Below are 21110 nucleotides of genomic sequence, written 5' to 3'. Positions count from 1 at the left end.
TGGTTGAAAACTACGTGTTAGTACAACACCAATCCATTGTTTGTCTAAGTGTGTGTGTCAGACTCTATTGTGATCGTGGTCAGTCCATCAAAGCCCGTAGAGGCTGTTGGCAAGGCATTTGGTCCACTGTCTGCTTCACACTTCCTTTGTTTGCGTGTGTGTGTGTGTGTGTTTGTGTGTGTGCTGGTCCAAGCCTCTGTCTCCCTGCACTTCCTCCCTACCATTGTGTGTGTGTAAGCGTATACTCTCTCTCTCTCTCTCTCTCTCTCTCTCTCTCTCTCTCTCTCTCTCTCTCTCTCTCTCTCTCTCTCTCTCTCTCTCTCTCCCTACTTCTCTCTCTCTCTCTCTAATCAGTGTCTCATTGGGCTGATCCACCCCAACCATAGATGAGCTATTTCTGGAAATTCCTGTTATGAAAAGATTATTTCCCTCCTCCTCTGTCTCGCTCTCCATCTCTGTCCCTCTCACACACAGCAGTTACACTCATTATCTCAAACTGCATCAGTGAAAGGCAGACAACACACTTGTCATTGGACAGATTTAGACTTTGGGCTCAAGGACAGAGATAGAAGCTTGTCTCTGAATTAAACATAATCACACACTTGGTAAATTTAGCATTGGAATGAACACTTAAATGCCCTCTTTTCACTGTGTCATGCTACTTTATAACCTAACCATTGTTTTAGAAATACTTATGCTATTGTGATCTGTAATTCTCAACCATAAAATAAATAGTCAGGCAGATAAGCCTTTCAGACACATCTAGCATGTTCATCTCTATTCCAGCATGTTCACTGTGACCTCTGCCGACCCATAATTTAGTTATCTCTTTTCTGTGCCTTTGTTGACACGGCCTTGGGTGTTAGTGTGTGTGTTGGACTGACACGTCCATCCGTTGACCCTTACCTGGCCCCGCTGTTTGGGGTTAGGAATGGAAAAAGGAGGGAAACATAGACCCTCAAGGCGAGTTCAGAGGAAGGCTGTCAATAATCTTTGATCTTTTTCTCAGATTTCTATTTTTCTCTCATTTATTACCTGGTTACTGTCGCTCCAGGAAAAGAAAAGTCTCTCTCTATCTTTTTTTTTTTTTTTTAACTATTTTAGGTCTCTTTTTCTAGCCCCTCCCTCTGTGTGTTAGGGTCAGAGGTGACACTGTAAAGTTTACAGCCTACAACAGTAGCTTCACCTAGCAGCAACAGGTTGATGGGGCATTCAGGGGCCATTTTATTATGATCAAATGTTTTAGTTCATTTGGTTTAACACTCGTTTTTATCTTTTCTTTTCTTTGAGTAAGTGGTTGTTTAGGACAGCCACAGAAAAAGATGTGAATAAGACTGAATCAAAAGATAACCCGTAGAAACTTCCCCATATGATTCTCTCTAAAGGTAAAAGTGTTTATCTGTACTCCTCTACCCAGGAAGAGTTGCATTTAATGCAGCCTTAATCCCCCATGTCTGCCTGCTGTAACGCTGATGCATCTCATTGTTTCCTCTCTTTTGTCCAAAGCCCTCATTATACTTGTGTGCATTTGATCCGTATCTGAATCATAAGCCAAACAAGCGCCTGACTCTGACGAGCTTTGATGAATGAAAATTGCAGACACTCTGAAGAGACACACTCATACGGCCCCGAGCAAACTGGCAGCACCGGCAGTCTGCTCGTCTGATCCCTCACACTTTACCACACACATTCAGCAACAGTCGCTGGAGTTATTGTGTATTTATCAACTCAAAACAGCTTTGAGAGTGTGTGTCCCCCCTCAGCTCTGCGTTGAGGTTGTTGACCCGTCTCAGATGAGGGTAGACCAGGGTTGAGGTTTTGGGTGCAGTGTCTGGGTGGTCGGGTTTTTTGTGGCTCAGGGATTTGGCCTTGTTTGGTAATCTTTCTTCATCTCTTCTTCCTCTCTTTGCTTTTTTTCTCTCTCTACCCCTCTATCTCTTCCTCTTTCTCTCTCTTTTGCAAAGAATCAGTCAATTATTATTGTCCCCCCTCTCTCTCTTTGGGTTATTAATTTAAGGTAAAAATCACAAAAGATTTCCTCACTTTATAAGCTCACATTTTTTCCTTTTGTGTCTTATTAATAATGATGTAATCCCACTATCTGTTGACATAATGCTTTAGCTGCATTTTAATATGTAAAGTGAACCACAATATACCCTGAATGCTGAGTTTTATACTATATACTGTATTTCATCAGAAACACACAACCGCAAAATATACCAACAATACAAAAGATGACAAAAAATAAACCATATGGGAGGCCATTATACATTAAGAATATAGAATATTAAATAAATTAATACAAACAAATAAATAAATCGAACAACATCCCAGTTTTACAATCCTGCACAACACAACATCACTAACACTAATGCACAATCTGTGCAACTCAATCGTAAATAGTAATCTGATCTGTGAATGGCGACTAATCTAGTACTAATATATTCCAAGTTTCGGGACCAGATATTATAGAATACCTTTATTATACACTTAGATCTGTAATGTATTATATCAAAAATAATCTTGTGCCACCCAGCTATCGTTGGAGGTTTGCAATCTATCTACTTCACAGAAAGTAAGGGGACTTAAAGGTGATTTAGAGTGCAATTTGTGCAACTGGCAACCTCTGCAATTATTCTAAACTACTTGAATTTTGTAGAACTGCTTGTACTTAGAAAAAAATTGCTTTGCTCTGATGCCAGAGAGATTAGCAAAAAAATCACAGAAATTATGATCATGTTTTGATTATTATGATTTAATCAAGTAAAAGCCAAATTGGATATCTGTCTGCACGTCCCCTTTCAACAAACTTTGATTTATTTGTTGTCTCGTCTGTGAAGTACAGCTAAAATTATCCTTTGATGAAGTTAATGAAAACATTAGGTATACAGGATTTAATAATCCAATGGATTAAGGTTCATAGCTGGGGATATTTTCAGAAGAGGACTTCTGAATCATTGCATTATTTCAAAATCATGTGCACAAAGTGTTTTGTAATCTGTCCTTGGACCATAAGAGACCCTAATGAAGGGCTGAAAAAACAAAGTTTAATGTGTTTTTATAATTTGGAAACTAGCTTTGACTTTCCGGGAACTCCTAACAGAGCAAACAACATGGACTACTTCTAAACAATGATGTTTTGTTGATAAGTTCTTGGCACTTCTAAAACACACTCTTTAAATCCTGTTAAATATCAATACATTTCCAATGAGCCCCACCCATCCACTAATAAGCCTGTGCTGAACAAACCCCTGATTTTGCTCCCTCCAAAAGCTGGCAGGGTCTCTGTTGGATGAATCACTTGTGACTCCTCTGTCAGCTGGGAGCGGTGCAGCAGCCAACACCAGACTGCTCAGTTAGCCAGCCAGGATTTTCTGCATCATCCTCTCCCCCTCTTGGCAGGCCGAGCCGTGTATTACATGTATTTCCCTGCCACATGGTGACTCGTCTGGCTTTCCCTTTTTTGTACCATCTCAGTGCCTTTGTGTAACCATGGCACTAACACAGAGCTGGTGCCAAACGCTGACGTATTTAGAAGTTCTTGGAAAACTGTGCAGGACAAGTCCCCAAGAAAGAGAAGAAAACAGGAAAACTGGACAGACTGTGGAAATGGATCAATTATAGATGAGTAAGGCCCCTGCCCAAAAACAGGCACACACATTCATTTCATCTATTCCAACAAGGCACTTTAATTTCCAGAAGACAAAGGGATTGTCAAGCTGCAATAAAACGTTATTTTTTTATTGTAACAGGAAGAAAAAAAGAGACTGTATTTATGTAAGCTCACTTTTTGTGCCCTTAGGATACCAAGAAATCAACATTCTGATTCATCCTATTATTACCGTAATTACTGGTTATTATACTGACTTTCTTTGTTGATGCTTACAAAGTGTGGTGCATCATACTGTTTACATAATCAACATGTCCTACCATCTGTCCTGCTCCAACGCTAAATGTGTCGTTATTGTCCAGTCAACCTGAAGAGGTGTTGTGCGTGAGTCACGCGCGCCGTGGACAGGGGCAGGACCACAGGCATTACCATACCTGCAACAGTTCTCTTTTCACTGAGCCACTTGCGCTTTTCAGACTAATCTCGTGACACAAAAGAGCGTCTCTCAGTTGTCTGCAGTATTTTCTAATGATATGCAAACTGGGTACCAACCTCTGAGTCATTGGCTGCCCATTAGGGGAGGTGGAATAGACCAGCAAGGGCTCAAATGAATAAAGGGGATCCTGGGGAGCTCACTTAATTACTTTCGATTTTAAGAGCTTCGAATTTGTAAGCATTCTTTATCAAGGACACGTGTATTAATTGCACAAAAGAAAATGATTGCTCTAAGTTCGACAAATGTTACAAGCAAAGGCGCAGACCAAAATTTAAAAAAAACTCTATTCTTATGATATAAAACCTATAAAAACTGTTCATAGGCTTTGTCCCAGCACATTGTGGTGAGCTAAGGTTGTCCTGAGTGGATCTGTACGTCTCCAGCTCCTTATCAGGTGGGGAGCAGCGGGTTGGGTGGGGGTGGAGCTACGGGAGAGTTGTCCATTCCTAAAGCTTGAATCACACTGCTCTCCATTCACATTCCTGCTGAGGACCGCTTCATTCAGGGACTCACAGTGTGGGGAGGATTTGAAAATTGTGGAATTGAGTTTATCGCTGCCAAATCAGATTATAACCATGGATTTATTACCTCGCGCAACGCTCAGAACACTTTTGCAAAAGACCGTGTAACTCTTGAGTTTTCTCTTCTCTGGATTTATCATGTGGGCTTCGCCTCAACAGTGGAGCTGACCTGGACTGGACAGTAACCGGGAGATCGTTTTTCTGCTGAGGCTGGTCGCGACTGAGATACAAAATAATGATATTGACACGTAAGTCTGTTCAGTAGTTGTTACAGTGAATGTATGAAAAATTGTTTTTTGATAGCTCCGTGTTCTAAGTTAAAACGTGTCCAGACCATGAAGAGGTTTCCTGTTTATCTTGGACGAGAAAAACTTACTTGTAGGCGTAATTTGTAGTCACAAATGTCCTAATTTTGAGATAAAACTTATATTAAGTCCCTAAACGATTCTCTTGTCTTCTATCTACAATGAAAAGTCAATTTAAGTCATCTTTAAGGCGCAACTCTGCGGGCTGTCAGATAAGAAATACCAGCCTTACGCACAACTCCGCGTCTCCACCGCACTAACTCATGCGCACATCTCAGTGAAAATCTACTAGTTATACGTTTATGCACATTTTCAAAAATTACGCACGACTAATTACGATGCTTTGCAGACTGCAGACATATCTCTGGTTTAAATGCCTCCTTTTACACGGACTACAGCTTACACAGTCGTTTTAATTGGATCCAGCGTTGATCCGTGTTGTGGAAACAAGGTCGTGAACTGGAATGTTCAGGCTAAATCGTATTTAGTGTCTTTTGGGATTATGTGAGAGAACCAGTCCGCGACGTCTCAGCCTTTACAGTGCCTCCAGTTTGTTCAACTGCCTGTGCCTTTTGCCTGCCTGCCTGCCTGCCGACCTTTTGCTAACGGGGGGGGGGGGGGGGGGGGGGTTGAGTGGATGTGTTATGGCTGTATAAAATCCCGTTTTCAGTCCTGTGCTGGCAGGCTTCACTTGATTTGTGGGCTTTGGCCTTTCTCTTAACTGTTTTAACTGCTTGTTCCAACACATGGCTCCTTATCAGCTACCTAGGGTCTGGAACAGATATGAGTTGGGCAATATAACCACCAGGAACGTGCTCAGAAACACACACACACAAACATCCAGCCTTTATTTTGGAATCTAAATGAGCAATAGTTAGATTGATTTCACTAACATTAAATGTGCGAGTTTGAAATCATATATTTTTCTTCTTCTGTATGTCCCTTAATTGCTTTCACTCAAGGGTCAGACTAAATGGTTTAACAGTTGAGCAGATAGTTCACAGTTGTGTTGAAAGAAGAGCAAATGAAGGAAATGCACTTCATCTGCACTCTTTGTGAAGCAGGAAATGAGCAGAGTTCTTATCTGAAAGATGTACATCCAGTTGGCACTCTGTTTCTTCCCATCCTGTGAGCAGACACATGTTCTTCAGTCTTACCTTCCCTTGGTTATGGTACCTAAGCTGTCCTGGGATTTTTTGAATGTATAGTTTTCAAAGGGGGGACCCTGACATGTAAGTTGTCATCTCTCTGTGGAAGGCTTATCAGTGGGTTTGAGCATGCCAGGTCACCTGATCCACGTTTGGGACCCTCTGTGTGAGCATAAATCTTTCGTCGGGGAGTGCAACAGGGGCCTTTAGGGTTAGCGCTGCGATGATCCATGCAGACCAGCTGTGTGTTAGAATGCCTAAATGTCCATGCATTCATGCTTGTCCAGACTGGTGGTAGATATCTTGAATGGACCATGGTAACCTCATTATTCTTTCTTATGTGTGTGTGCGTGTGCGTGTGTAAAAGGGACATAGTTTGAGGCCGACCAGATGGTGATATTCCTGGCATCGTCTCACTTTGCTAACAGCCAGACCCTCTCAGGGAACACCAGCTGTCTCAGCCGTGGAATCAGAAAACCCTATACCCATCAGGAAGAAAAAATCTGTTATCGCCCATCTTTACATTCCAGGAGAGTACTGGAAGGATTTTAAACCAGCCACGCAACTAAGGCTGGTGTCCCCAGTTGTTCCAGTGCTATCAAGGTTCCAGCTGTTAAGGCCATTGTGATAATTTCCTACAAAAATCCAACAGAGAGATGGTTTTCAAGTTCACGGACATATCGAGGGTTAGCCCTAGTCTTGAAACAAATGGCAGCAGCCCCACTTTGGTTTTGCTTGGTCTACATTACTACTGTGCCCCCAAGTCTGGCCTGGCTTATCACCTCACCTGTCTAGACCCACTTTGCAGCTCCCTCAGAATGACCCACTGAGACCTGAAGTTGATAAGAACCCCCCTGCCTGCATTTTGAGTTGTTTTACAGTCAGCACTTTGAGACCCAGTGATGATCAGCTCACTCCAGATAAGCCACCTCAATTCCCAACAGTTGTTAGTCAAACATTCTTCTCTATCTGCCGACTTCAAAGACCCAGCCCTGGTGATAACTGTATTCAGACTCTCGACCTCCAGCTTGCCGTGTATGAAGCTGAGCCTTTGAGGTGGGGAGCAGCATCCTTTGTTTGCTAGCTGCTGACAAACTCCCACTGGAGCTGAGCATTCAGACTCGGCCAAGCCAGACCCCACTGCCTCCTGCAAGGGAGGGAAATTTTGGTCTGCAATTGTGAGAATTTCCTGCCACAGGAAAGGCGAGAAGAGAAGGGCTGTGCAGAGTTGAAGAGAGCAGAGCGAAAGAGAGAGCGAGCAGAGAATATTAGGCTAACAGCACGGAAAGGAAAAGCATTGACTATGATGGATAATTTTAGAAGTTGATACCCCAGAGCAGAGGGTGAGGCTTAACCCCGACTGCCTGCTTACCAGTTTAGCTTTGGCCCGATTCCAGAAGAAAATCCCCTCGGGATCCATATGAAATCTCTATTAGCATCAGCTCAACTCTATCGCTTTTGTTATCTGCTGTTAGTCGCTCTTACCTTTCTTTTCTTCTGACAAAGAATGTATTACTGCTGTTTTCACTTCAGACAGAACCGATTCACAAATGTTATTTGAACTGAGAAGATTTGTCTTCACCCAACACATAACTTGACCTCAAAGGAGGCTTGACCAGTTTTAGCCACAAATACATCTGTCTCTCTGTCCAGCCTGGCAGACATACTTCAGACATCTTCTGTGGCTCCCTCGGCAGGATCAGATAGATTCACATATTAAACTATCCAGACTTTTAGTCCACCCATCTCTATCCCAACAAGTGTTAATAAGATGACCAAACAGGAGTACCGTTTGTTTGACAGAAGATCACCTTTTGCAGTCGTAGAGTTACATACCGTTTATTCTTAATGTTGCTAAAAGCTGTAGGAGGAAGTCACTGAGGCCAAATTAAAAACGCTCTTAAAAGTCTCACTTACTGGTGTGTGTTTTGGAATAACAATACTGTTCTGCACTTGCTCTCCTTTCTTACAGTTGGTACTCCATAATAAAGCTGAACGAACACATGAAAAGTAACGTGTCCTGAATGTGCTGTTCCAAAAACTACACTGCACATTTTGTAATATTCAGTCAACCGTTGGATAATTAATTTTCCAGGACAGTATTTTCTGTACTGTAGTTGGCCTTGAAACTGTGGTGCTGGCTCGACTCCCTCCACATTTGTAATCTGTTGTACTCCAGCCAACTTGGCACTTGTAGGCAAAATATCAGCATCATTACCAAGCTAGTGGAATCCACTTTTCTATTTGAGGAGAACTCTGTGATTGACATTGGTTTGCTATCATATTGAAGTGCTAAGTGTTCGCTGTACACGTTTGTCCAGTGTGGCTTTGTAGCTGTCTTTAACCATGAGGACGTTTGGCTACTGCACACAATCGCCGGAGCCAGTGTTTGTCTTGGCTGCCTCCCTGCCTATTATCAGGCCAGGAACAAATGAAGGCAGGGCCTTATAGCCGGGTGGTCAGCAGCCACCGCAGCGCCGCTCAGCTCTCTTCCTGTGTGGGAAGCAGGAAGAGGAAGTGAGGTAGTTCCCTGGCGAGGGCTAAGGAATTGGTTTGGACAGTGAGGACAGAGAGAAAATGAAAAAAGAAACCATGAACCTGAAGTTTGAAAAGTAAACATTAATGTGAAGGATTGGGTGGGGTGTTGTAGGATGACATTTTTATGACCAGAATGCCTGAGATATTTTATAAAACCTCTTTTATGGCTTCGTTGAACCAACCTTTTCTGAATTCTAGATGCATAAGACGCTATGTGTGTGTGCTTCTATTGTTGGATTGTTTGTGCCAGATGCCCCATGCCCTTGTCCACTTCCTGCAGCCGAACAAAAGATGGAAAAATATTCCTGCTTCAGTGAATGGCAACACAATGAAGTGCAATGACAAATATTATTCAGTTTTGCCCATCTGCTTGTGAATACTGTCATTATTTTGTTTCTGAGGCTCACCAACTCCACATTATGTCACTGTAAAGTAGATTTGACACACATTCTAGCCCAATGGGGTGTGTCACTGGATAGCTTCCCTCCAAAGGCACTTAATCGATCCCGTAGCCCTCTCTTTGGGGTTTGGGGGTGGAAAGCTAACCACATGTTTGTATGTCTAATTTGCATCTCAATAGCTTTACTGTCTTTTGAGTGGTTTGTCTTTAAACATGAGGTTGGTCTTTGCAAACACACACAGACTGGCCTGTGCACACACTGTTACACACAAGCAAACACAAGAATCTCCAGCCCTATGCAGTAGTTTCTTTCGAGAATGCTGGTATAATTACCCATTGGTTTCTAAACTCCTCTGGGTTCACTACGCTCCAAAAATACTCCGCCTAACACACCCACCAAACAGACAGTGTCTGAAACATGCCATTCACATCTGCATGGAAGGATGGTAGTTCATTTGTCAACTGAAAATTTGGTTAGAACGTAGTTGTTAATGTGTTGTTTGACACTTGGGTGCATGCTGGTGTCACAGTGGTTACTCCAGTAGTGCTGGCCCCTGCAGTGGCAGACGGGGAGACCCCGTTTTGGTCGTGTCGCACCTTGTTGTTAGTGGGTTTGTCTGCCGTCTGGGCTTGTTGTTGGTATGTAAATGCTCATATACGGAGGAGCCCAGACCCTTTGAAACAAACGTCTTCCTCTGACCCCTGTCTGTCTGTCAGACAAAACTTTATGGTCACCTTACTTTTGTGTTGCCTCACTTCTCAGTTGGTCGAGTCTCAATTGTTTGACATTTATTGCATGTTTACCTCTGCATTATTTCTGTAGTTTGTCAACAGAAAACACTGGAGTCTTCAGTTACTTTCTGGCTCCGTCTGCTCTTTTTATGCTCCTGGTCTTGAGCTTGAGCTGAAACATAACAATTCTTTTGTGTAATTTAGCCTTGAGATGAGGTGGAACTGCCAGACGGGTGTTTCAAAGATAAAATAAACTACACTGTACCTCTTTACTGGTTGTTACTATCATTAGCTCAGTCACGCTAAGCTTAACATAGCACCCTTCTAAAAGTGTAAGGGACATAACTATGATGTCTCAATTTAAGGGTTGGTGAAATGAAGATGGAAACGCCTAACTGTCCTGCCTTGATTTCAGATTTTACAAACACTAGCACTGCTAACAGGATCAGCATGTTTCAAGCTTTCATGTTTAGCAGTCATTCTGTATGTTGTCAATTTCATCTATGGCTTAACAGTTTCTTATCCTGCCATTGTTGGTTTACAAGTTTTTTCAAGGTTGTGCAACATTTGTACTAGCTGTTATTTCACTACAGCAGACATTGTAAAGTAAGCTCCTGAAGGCATGGAGACATGTTTTTGTCTGTCTCCTCTATGCAGACTGCTGGCTGAGGGGGTGATGAGGAGGAATAGTGAGGGCAAATGTGTTTGTAGCCATTTGGTGCGTGTCAACTAAAGACTTTCTCAGATAATTGGGAGACATTGTTAAGGTTCCTGTGACACATCAGACCTCAACACTCTGTCTGTACTCAGCATAAGAAGGCCAAATGTTGCACCCTGTGTTTGAACAAGTTTTGTCTGGCAGTGTTGGAGTTGTGTTGTGATCATGTTGTACAGCTGTTGTGGCGTTCCCACCTGGGAGAAAAGGGCAATAATGTTAAAACAATTAGATAAATTAAACATTAAAAACTTTGAAAACACAGGTGCAGTTTGTGTCGTAAGAGTAAGAGGCTAAATATAGACATTTTCATTCCAAGATCTCTGTGGGAACGATGAAAACCCATCACCATACCTGCATAAGGAGCTTAAGTGGCACACACTTGGAGTGTGATGGGGTTAACACAATTTGCACGGGTGATGCTTTGAGCTCTAGCTTTAGGAGCATGTGAGAGGAGAGTGACCAAGTGTGAGATAGCTAAAAAGGTCAAGGGGTTCACATTTGATAAGCTGCTAGCATCTTTCTTTGTCTCACTTCAATGTTTTGCCTTTTAAAAAGAACAAAAAGAAGTTGAATTTACTCTCAAGTGGTTATGATGAATTTGAACTCTTTGTACATGTTTCGGAGGCTCTGATCTGTTCTGATAATCGTGTTGGGAGAATGTTTTCTACACAAGTTGGTTGAAGTGTCCCCCACAAAACCTAACATGTCTTGGTTTTCTTCCTTTGTTTGTCCTCTGCAGAAATCGAAGCCAAAGAGGCCTGTACCTGGCTCCGAGCAGCAGGGTTCCCACAGTATGCACAGCTTTATGAAGGTAAGGGCCTCAACCAGACTCAACCATCCACTCCCCCCACTTTAAGTGGCAATAATTAAGACAGGAAGGGTAATAACGGTATATTGTCATTCATGAGAAAGGAGCATTATACTAGGGATCATCAGATCCAAGTTATGATGTTATTTAAATGATCCCAAAAGTTAAGTTCTTTTTGTGACAACACTTAATAAGCTTTAAGCCAGCTATTAATCTAGGTAGCTAATGCCAATAAGACATGCAACCAATCTGTGAGTCATAATTTTTCACCTAATCTTAATAACAAAACTCCATCCTGTCCTTTGTGATCTACACAAAACACCAACACCTGCTTTGCATTCATACACACCACCAACAGAGCCACATTCCTGAGGTGTACACAAAGCTACAGCTTAAAACTACAAACTGAAGCACACTCTACCATATTCCTAACATTGGCTATGATGTAATTTGTACAGTTACTCTTTAGGAACCAAAGGTCTTATTCGCTGCGTTAATATAACACTAACAAATGTTTCCTATACCCTCAAAAGTTACTCATACACTGACAAATGGTCCAGAAAGAATGCTTTGCAGACTCTTGAGTTTTAAATAAACACCCACAAAAATTCTTCATCATACATTCTTAACACTCCATATAGCTCCTCCAACTATACTACAGCATACCATGGCCACAATGGTTCCTCTTATGTAACTAGAGGGCAATGACAGCGAGGCCAAGCAATCATTGTCAACTGGTCTTTGCTTATTTCCAGAGTTAACCGTTAAGGTTTCCTATTTGAAAGGGAAGCTCTTTGTGTTTGTGCACAGGTGATGATTCTGTTTTTTTTTTTTACACACATGACATAATACAAAAGCAGAAACCACAATCAGTCACTATGCACATGGCACAAGGAGAGCAGATATTTGAGTTGATGCAGGACTTGTTTTTCCTTTCCTTGTATCCATGGCCTAATCTCTATTGTCTGAGCTGTCAAGACTATTGCCCCACTAAAGATAAGACCACTGATAGGTCTGTTTCATTACAGTAGGCTAAAAGTGCCGGCCTCCCCTGAATAGCATTTTCTTATCATCATCGCCCCAGAGGATTTAGATGCTGCTGAGATTCTCATTTTGGGTTGGGTCGACACATTCCAGAAACATCTTAAATCTGGCCACCCTTAAGTCTACCTATAAACCAAACTATAGTGTTTAGATTTAAGGCACACTTTCTTTGTGTTAGTAAGTTAAACTTTGGAAGAAAGACCGAAAAGCAGACAAGGAAGTGGGACCTCTGAGCAGCAGTGGAGTACCTATTGTCATTCTTCAATCAATCCCCTGTTCTCTCCCTCTGTGCTCCACATCCCCCCTGCCTGCCCGCTCTGAAAGCTGCAGCTGTGTTTGTTTGGTCGGCTAAGACGCTACTTCCTCTTTTAGCTTTTCATCGGGCCTTGTATGGGGGGAGAAGTTGGGACGGAAGGGCCCTTGTGGGTGTTTGAGTGGGTGGGTGTTTTTTGAGGCCATTTGGGATATAACTTTAGTTTGATCAGAACACATTGATCCAATCAGCAGTAGAGAGATACCTACACTGATCTTTCTCTCTCTCTCTCTCTCTCTCTCTCTCTCTCTCTCTCTCTCTCTCTCTCTCTCTCTCTCTCTCTCTCTCTCTCTCTCTCTCTCTGTTTAGACGCCCTGTTCCCCATCGACATCTCCTCAGTCACCAGAGACCATGACTTCCTGGATCGAGACGCTATCGAAGCTCTCTGCAGGTAAGATTACCGCTCATACTGAACCTTTCGTACTATCTGAAAGAAAGCATGAGGGAAAAACTTCAAAAGGAGGCATGCTTTGGAAAGTTGCCTGTGAGATGAAAGAATGACACGATTAGCACCTTGGAGCCATATTTGTACCTTTCCATCTCTCCCATTTAGTTTTCTACATCCATACCGCCCTCTCTCATTCTGTTTCTCTTTCTCTGGGACTGATAGTGTTTACCTCAGTCATCAGAGTCTTTTGTGTCATCCTTGCAATCACATATCTCACCCTGAACTTTCTCTTCTGGATGTCACGCAACGCTCTTTACTTTCGGTCTTTATTTTCTTGCCTCATTTGCTTCAAAAGCTGGGGCACATGTAGAGATAGAGATCCAAAGACCTTACCTTCACAGCACCAGTTCCCAAATACCTAGACTTGGGTAGAGAGAACCCCTTGGATACCAGTGCCATAAAATATATACAAAATATTAGTGGAAAACAAATATTCTTTAATTTTTGCTAGCTTTGACTAATAGTACACTCTCTGTTGGCATCGTAGTGTCTTTGTTTGTAGTTGTAACGCCATAATGTTTCTAAAACCTGTTGTGGGGTCAAATGTTCATGGTAGCAGATTATAGCATTACATTCTAAATGAAACTGATATTGCAATCCAGACAGTATTGAAGGAAAAAATCGATTCCAGTGTCTAGTTAAAGTTTTAAAAATCTTAGATTTGGTATATGTAATAGAATGGCAGATAGTGTGACTGGTGGCACCAGTGGGATTCAAACCCACTGGTGCCACATTAATTAGCATCTAAGGAGGGGGGTTAACGGCCCTTTAATGGAGTCGACTCCTTAATCAAATTCTGAGTCTCAGTAATAAACCCCAGCAGGTGTCCCTACACACATCTGGAAGCTATCATCTCAATGTCTCCTCTCTTTGGCAGCCTTCCCCCCCCCCCTTCTCCCCACCCTCCACACACACAACCCCAACTATCCCCAGGTCCCCATCCCTTCATCTCTCCTTTGTTACATGATCTGCTCTAAGAGCTCTCCAGAGAGGGAGGACCCCACCACCACTACCCACTCACTCCCCTTCTCCAGGTGGCTTGGGGGATAAGCTTTCTGCCCCCCCTGCTCACAAAAATGTTGTCGCCACTTCAGCAAATTTCATTCTCCTCGCTCTCTCCTTTTCCTGCTTCCCCTCTTCTTACTCCTACCACTCAGATGAGGATTATCCTTCAGCAGCTCATTAGCCAGCTCAGGTGCACCAAATCTCTCTTCTTCTTTTTTTCCCCCTCTTATTGCATCCTTTTTTCTCTCATGCATCCTCCTCCTCATGAGAGCCCCTTGATTATTTTACAAAAAAATGAATGACTGCAATTAAAAAAAAACATTTAAATGTAACCACTCTATTGCGTTTGTGTTTGCAGGAGACTGAACACCCTCAACAAGTGTGCTCTTATGAGACTGGAGATCTCACCGCAAAGAAAAAGAGTAAGTGCACACACACATATATTAACTCCACTCCCGTCTTTAGGAAAAAAACCTCTTTGCACCTCTCCTCAACCACAATTGAATTTCCTCACCTCAACCATCGGTTCACTCCTGGCCACAGGGCAATGCTGTGTTTTCTCTCGTCTTGTTTAATGAGAGGGCACCTGTTGGGTTTATTTCTAAATCAAGTGGGCTGTAAGGACCCTTGGGGGAGGGAGGGTAGCTTTAATGTCTAAATGAAGGGGTTGCATTCAACAGGTCCTCCTCCTACTCAAGGTAGGCTCCTAGTCTTCCTCAAGTACTTCCTCATACTTCTTTCTCACCTAAAAAAGAAAAAGTATCCCACTTTTTCAATGTGGTGCTTTTAATAGCTTTTAAGAAAAATTGACCTACACTCTTTAAGGAGACAACTTTCTTGGAAATGTTGTACAGCTGTGCGTGTCCAAGTAAACTAGAAAGTTCAGATCAACCCAGTTTCCCTTATAGCCTTAAGTGCTACATAGTAACATCGTTGTTCTGTGTGTGGTGGTATTCATTAGGATGACCCTCTCTGCAGCACCTTTCATTTCAGGGAGTCAACAGAGAAGAGTCAAAGAGGTTATTTGCCATGTTTGTGGGATGACACCCCCCCCCCCCCCCCTCCCTTCTCTCAGACAGCTCAGGAATGCATTGATCTCCTCATGTCTTCACATTCTCCCTCTCTTAAATCTCAATCTGTCTGCCTCCCATTATTTCTGGTTTGTTCTTTCAATCTGTCTAATTGTAATTATAAATAGTTAAGCTTGGCACTGCTACACTGAATGCTTTGGTGGCCTGATTGTTTGAGGATATCTGCAGAATGTTGAGAAATGGTTGATGCTGTATCGGCCAATCACAGCTCTCTACACACAATGAAGCATGCTACTGTTATCTCACATTCCAAGCTGCATAACTTGAGGAAAAAACTCAAATGTAAACCAGAAATGTCCCATGTCCTCTTAAGATGATTGTCTTAAATAAAAGCATTGAATGAAGCAGGGACAGGCCACGCTTCTTTTCACTTTTTATTTGACATTACATCATATTTCCACTGCAAAACACATAATTAACTAAGCCTGTGTGTGGAGGCCATGTGAGCAGTGGAAATAGAACACTGGCACTTGAATAGGGGAAAAAGATTGAGTGATATTGTGAAATTTATTTGGTTATATTTCATTTAAAGTAAAAAAAAGAAAGCATTCCCTGATGAATCTCAAATAAGATTCCTACTTAACATTTTATTTGAAATCTAAACATATTTAAAGCTTTTTGATGTTTGTTTTTGGGGGGGGGGGTTAAGTCCTTCTCTTTGATCAGAAAGTGTGAAGCGGTCACTTTGGAAGCTCAGATCTAAGCTTCCCTGTGTGAATGTGTGCGTGTGGGTGGGTGTGTGTGTGTGGGTGTGTGGGTGTGGGTGTGTGTGTGTGTTTGAGTGTGTGAAAGAGGTTGGATATTTTTGTCCTGGATAATGAAAAAGGATGGACAGTAGCAGTGCATCAGCTATGCAGTTTCACACTCAGTGTGTGTGTCCATATGTACAGACAGAGGGGATAAAGACAGTAGGGGGGGAGTGACCCCAGTCTGGCTGGCTGCATTGGGAGCTATGGGGGTCATAATGGAATTTCCTGAACTCCCTCCAGGGCCTGAGACAGATTAACCAAACTGGGGGAGGTGTGTGCATTTTGTGAAGATGCTTGTGCTCTATTTGTAACTCAGTGATGGCCACATTTGTTCAACTTTGAGTGTACTGTGCATTCAAGTTAGAAAGAGACCGAATCATGCTAACTGGTTTTATCCATGTGTCATCAAGTCTTTGTTTAACCACAGCACCTCAGTTTAAGAGGTGTTATGCAAAAGCATTTTTTTTACATCATTAAACTAACCACCATAACGACTAAATGTTAACTTGTGCAAACGTGAAAAAGGTTCAAGAGTTATAAAAATAATTTCAGCAGAAAGTTTCCTGGAATAAGGTGAGGAATGTTGGAGACAAAGGGGGAAACATAGCAGCCTATAATGTCCTAACTGTTCCTCTCTTTTTCCATCTCTTCTTGCTATTCCTTTCTCCCCCTCCCCTGTCCCCTCCCTTTCTCCTTTCCAGAGCGAGGACTCAGATGAAGACGAGCCGTGTGCCATCAGTGGCCGCTGGACCTTCCAGAGGGACAGCAAACGCTGGTCCCGTATGGACGAGCTGGAAGTCTTTTCCTCGCTGTCTATGGACACTGCACCATCCACTTTCTCTAAGGACCAAGGAGCCCAGAAGGGACAGCTGGCCCTGTGTGAAGGCAACAGCTCAGAGAGCGTGCTGACAGACCTCAGTGAGCAGCCTGAAGTGGGATCCATCCACAGCAGCGGGAGTGGAGAACGAGGAGAAGAGAAGAGCCATGGAGCCTCCATGACAAGTGAAACTGTACCTGTCGGTGCTACTCGTGCTAGCTCTGTAGCTAGCATGTGTTCATCCTCCGGCACAGGCGGGTCAGGGTGTGCCAACGAGGACTCTCTGTCTGATGGTATGCCTCCATCACCCCTTGAGACACTTGGACATTTCACCTTCGATGTGAAGACTGGGATGGGAGGACTAGGAGGAAGTTTAGACAGAGGAGGTGGCAGCGGCAAAAGCACACGGTCAAGAGCTAAAAGCTTTCTCAAGAGGATGGAGAGTCTGCGTCTGCGCAGCGGCACCACCTCAAAGAGAAAGAAGAAGGGTAACACAGGTGGAGGGAAGATAGAAATCAGTGGCCCTGTCATCAAAGAGGGTCTAGATGACGACAAGCTGCGGAGGCTCAACTGTGTGGACATCACCAGTATCAACCTGAACCTCAATCACCACCGCGATCCCACTCAAACTATGACACTTAACCGGAATCGCTCTGTTTCCTACTCCACCCAGACCAGCAACGGCAGCACTGGAAGCACTGGGAGCAGCCAGTCTGAAGCCAGCAGCGGGAGTGCAGTGAGTACGCCAAGCCCGGTGACCCGTGCCCGCAGCCACAGCATAGCAGCTGGCTCCAGTAAGAGAGGAGGGATGTACTTGGAGGGTTTTGACCCTTTCAGCATCCCTCAACAAGCTTCAGATCGTCAGCCCACACCTCCACCCAAATCTGCCCCGCCCATCCCCTGCCAAGCAAGTAACGGGATGACAGTTAATGAGCAGAACCGCAGGAACAACTGCAGCGCTCAAGGTAACAGCAGGCAAGCAGAAGAAGAGGAGGAGGAGGGCATGATCTTCTTCTATTTACCAGAAGGTCACAAGCCGGGAACCTTCCCCAAAGCCCTTCAGGACGGGAGTTCACGCAACAACAACGAAAACGATAACGGGAACTCGGTTATCCTCAGGGGGCGGCAAAGCAGACGCCAGCGCCATGTGTCCTCAGGCTCCGTGGACAGCCGGCTCAGCTTTTACGACAATGTCCCCTACACTGAGAGAGAAGAAGAGGGGGAGGAGGAAGAGGGGGATGAACGCAAACTGGAGCAAGTGCTACAGCACGTCAGCGGCCTGCAGCGGTTTGTAAATGCCTGGTCAGAGGCTGTCGCTGGAGAAGAGGAGGAAGAGGAGGAGGATGAAGAGGAAGAAGGGGACTCAGATTCAGCGCTGGATTCGGCTTCCCCGTGCCCATCATCTCCTCTGCAGAACCGGCTGGAGGAGACAGAGAATGGAAGCGACCAGGACAGCACGGGGAACCCTCTGGGCGAAGGAGAGGAGGGGATGAGAGAAAGGAGAGACTCTGGTGTTGGGGCATCTCTGACCAGAACCAGCAGGTCAGTCAAAAAGAGTGTCTCCTTCAAATGTGTGTCTTAAAATTAAAGGGCCAGTTCACCCATATTCACCCTCGTATGTACGTCGCTTTGGATAAAAGCGTCTGCTAAATGACATTGTAACATTGTAACATTGTAACATATTAAGAAAGAACCAACTGAAATCCTACCATGGTTTTGCAAAATCTCGTCTGCAGAAGTTGAATTGATTTGTCTTCGATAAATTCATTCCAGTTGAAACTTTCCTTCTATCACTTTTTGATACTAGTATTTATTCAACTACCTTTGTTTCATAAAACAGAGTAAACTGTAGCTCAACTCTCGGCTTCTAACCTCCCCCATGCATTTTAGTTTTCTTGTGTAAAACCAAACCAAACATTACCATGAAGCATGTAAAGCTCAAGGACAACAACGACACAATAGAAAGACAAACACTGAGGTACCAACCAAAAAAAATAAAAATGTTTTCCATTGAAAGTGACAGCTGAGGATAAACATGGGGACACGCTGAGACTGTTCTCCTTACGTAATGCTGCTGAAAACACTGGAATGCTGCTTGGTCCCCATGGTGACTGTTGCTGCTCCTTCAGGAATCCACAGGCAGAGTCTCTTAGCTAGTCTCTTGATTGATGTGTACATAAATCCCTCTAATCCCTAACCGCATCGCTTGGCACAGAAAACTACAAATATTGTGTTTATATGTACTCAAAAGTGTGACGCATATGTGAGGACTTAAAGTACAGTTTTTTACTGTATGACTGTTCTTCTTTTCGCATCTCAATCTGTGCTCTCCCCCTTTTATTTCCCTCTCCACCCCAGACCGCAGAAACTTCGCTGGCCAAGCTTCCAGAACTCCCACCGGCCCAGCCTGGCCTCGGCCCAGCTACAGATTAGCTGCCAGTCTGTGCTACAGATGAATCTGCTGCAGAAGCTTTCCCTGCTGCAGCTCACCGCTCTCCTGGAGAGACACACCCCAACAAACAAACATGGCTTCAGCTGGTGAGTGGACAGAGTGTTGAGGACAGCTATTTTGAATATGATGAAGTGAAATGCTTTCCATCCGTTCAATTACAACCCTTCCCATCCCAGACTTTCTCCCAGTGCCCTCCGTCTGCAGGTTGTTGTGTAGCGTGGTGACGGCTGTCCACAGAGGTTAGGTTTCACATTCTTTTCCCAGGCCCATAATTGCTGGGAAGGGGTGTACATTGTCTTTTTGTCAACGGGGCAATCATGGCAGTTCACACGCATGGTGTTACAAGAGCTGCCGGCTTGACAGATCGGTCCCCAACAATTATCCCTCCACCACTACACTCGCAAGCAGCTCCCGGCTATTGGTCTGACGTCATTTAATACCCTGTTTACGATTACCCAGTGGTACCCAATCTCCCTCTCTGCCTCAGAGATTTTGTAGCATCTGCAACCAAACATTCAGTGATTTCCTTTTTCTGAAGTCAAATCCCTGGTGAGAGGCTGAAGATGCGTGATTTTATTGGAAAGTCTCAATTCAAGAAGTGCAGTGTGGGAGTGGCAGAAACAAGGCTTAGTTCTGATCTGAAATTAATTATATTTCCAGATGTTTTTCACTGTTAAATATGGGCTAAAATTAGCTTAAACCAACCCAATTAGTATTAATACATAATATTTCCTCTTTTGACATCTGAAGCTTTTATTCTACTTTACAATTTTTAATGATAGAAATGAACTTAATGGAAACAATCACATCATTTTCTTGCATTTTCCACTTGCCCTATCCCCTCCCTTTCTAAGACAGAAATAGAAAGCGTCATGCCCTCAGCTTGTCTTATGACAGGCTGGCGCTCATTGTAAGACAGAGGGTATTTGTTGCCTGCTGGAGGCCCACACATATTCAGAATTCTGTCCTGGGATCATAATATGCTCCTTTTTCAATTTTTCTTTTTCCAAAGTGTGGGTCTGAGAAGCGCTCGGAGTCTTGTGAATGCTCGTTCTCACAAAGACGAGTTTGTCCTGAGTCACGCATAGCGTCTCTCTGCTAAACACACTCACACCCATTAGGAAAGATGCACAGCCATAAATCTGTGGGTGCATTCTTGTGAAATGGTTTGGAGTTGCATGTTTCAACTCTTGAGGTTGTGGTTGTAGACTTGGTGTTCCCTTGCATCCAAGTACACACACACACACACACACACACACACACTCTCACGCGCGCGCACACGCACACGCACACACACACACACACACACACACACAAACACACACACACACACAAACACACAGAGATACACACATATACAAATAGTCATGCATGTTAATAGCCTGACTAATTCTGTCATAAGTTAATTTCATCCCACATAGTTTTATGATTACTTTGAACTTAAATGACAACTTTTTGAAACACTAGGAAGATTAAATTCTTTATCCCTTTGTAGTTTATCTGCTTTTCTAGAGTTGTGTAGCCCTGATTATCAAAAGATCTGTCCTAACAGATAAGATTCCTCGCATAGTAAGAATGAATATAAGTTTTGACAGGGTTTTTTTTATATCTGAATTACTAATTTAATATCAATTCAGGTCAACATGAAGCCAATACTGATGAGTTCTCTACCTGTATGTTGCAGGGCTGTGCCAAAGTTTATGAAGCGCATCAAGGTGCGGGACTACAAAGACAGGAATGTCTTCGGTGTGCCACTACAAGTCATCGTCCAGCGGACAGGCCAGCCCCTCCCTCAGGGAATCCAGCAGGCCATGCGCTATTTACGCAACCAATGCCTCGACCAGGTAAGCACACAAATGTATACACACATTTCATGGATGAATATGTATACCTGTGCATATACTGTAATTACAGT

The 21110-nt window shown here is 43.5% G+C and overlaps 1 protein-coding gene across 2 annotated transcripts in view; it reads left to right on the top strand.

Annotated features, from left to right (window-relative positions):
* Positions 1-21110, top strand: part of dlc1 (DLC1 Rho GTPase activating protein) — a 98363-nt gene that overhangs the window by 70191 nt on the left and 7062 nt on the right. Inside the window, exons 1-7 of one of the 2 annotated variants that reach the window (XM_034688361.1) lie at positions 4579-4875; positions 11208-11279; positions 12943-13024; positions 14445-14508; positions 16628-18285; positions 19102-19281; positions 20880-21039. In XM_034688361.1, coding sequence (XP_034544252.1) covers positions 4863-4875; positions 11208-11279; positions 12943-13024; positions 14445-14508; positions 16628-18285; positions 19102-19281; positions 20880-21039 — 2229 coding nt within the window. In that variant the 5' untranslated portion in view covers positions 4579-4862. Of the gene's footprint in view, positions 1-4578; positions 4876-11207; positions 11280-12942; positions 13025-14444; positions 14509-16627; positions 18286-19101; positions 19282-20879; positions 21040-21110 lie in introns of those variants that run through there. The other variant, XM_034688360.1, reaches the window with a different exon arrangement.

Source organism: Notolabrus celidotus, chromosome 7 (assembly GCF_009762535.1).
Source record: "Notolabrus celidotus isolate fNotCel1 chromosome 7, fNotCel1.pri, whole genome shotgun sequence".
In the NCBI taxonomy this organism is placed as follows: Eukaryota; Metazoa; Chordata; class Actinopteri; order Labriformes; family Labridae; genus Notolabrus; species Notolabrus celidotus.
The sequence above is the reverse complement of the archived record's forward strand: the minus strand, read 5'-3'. Positions and strand labels throughout refer to the sequence as shown.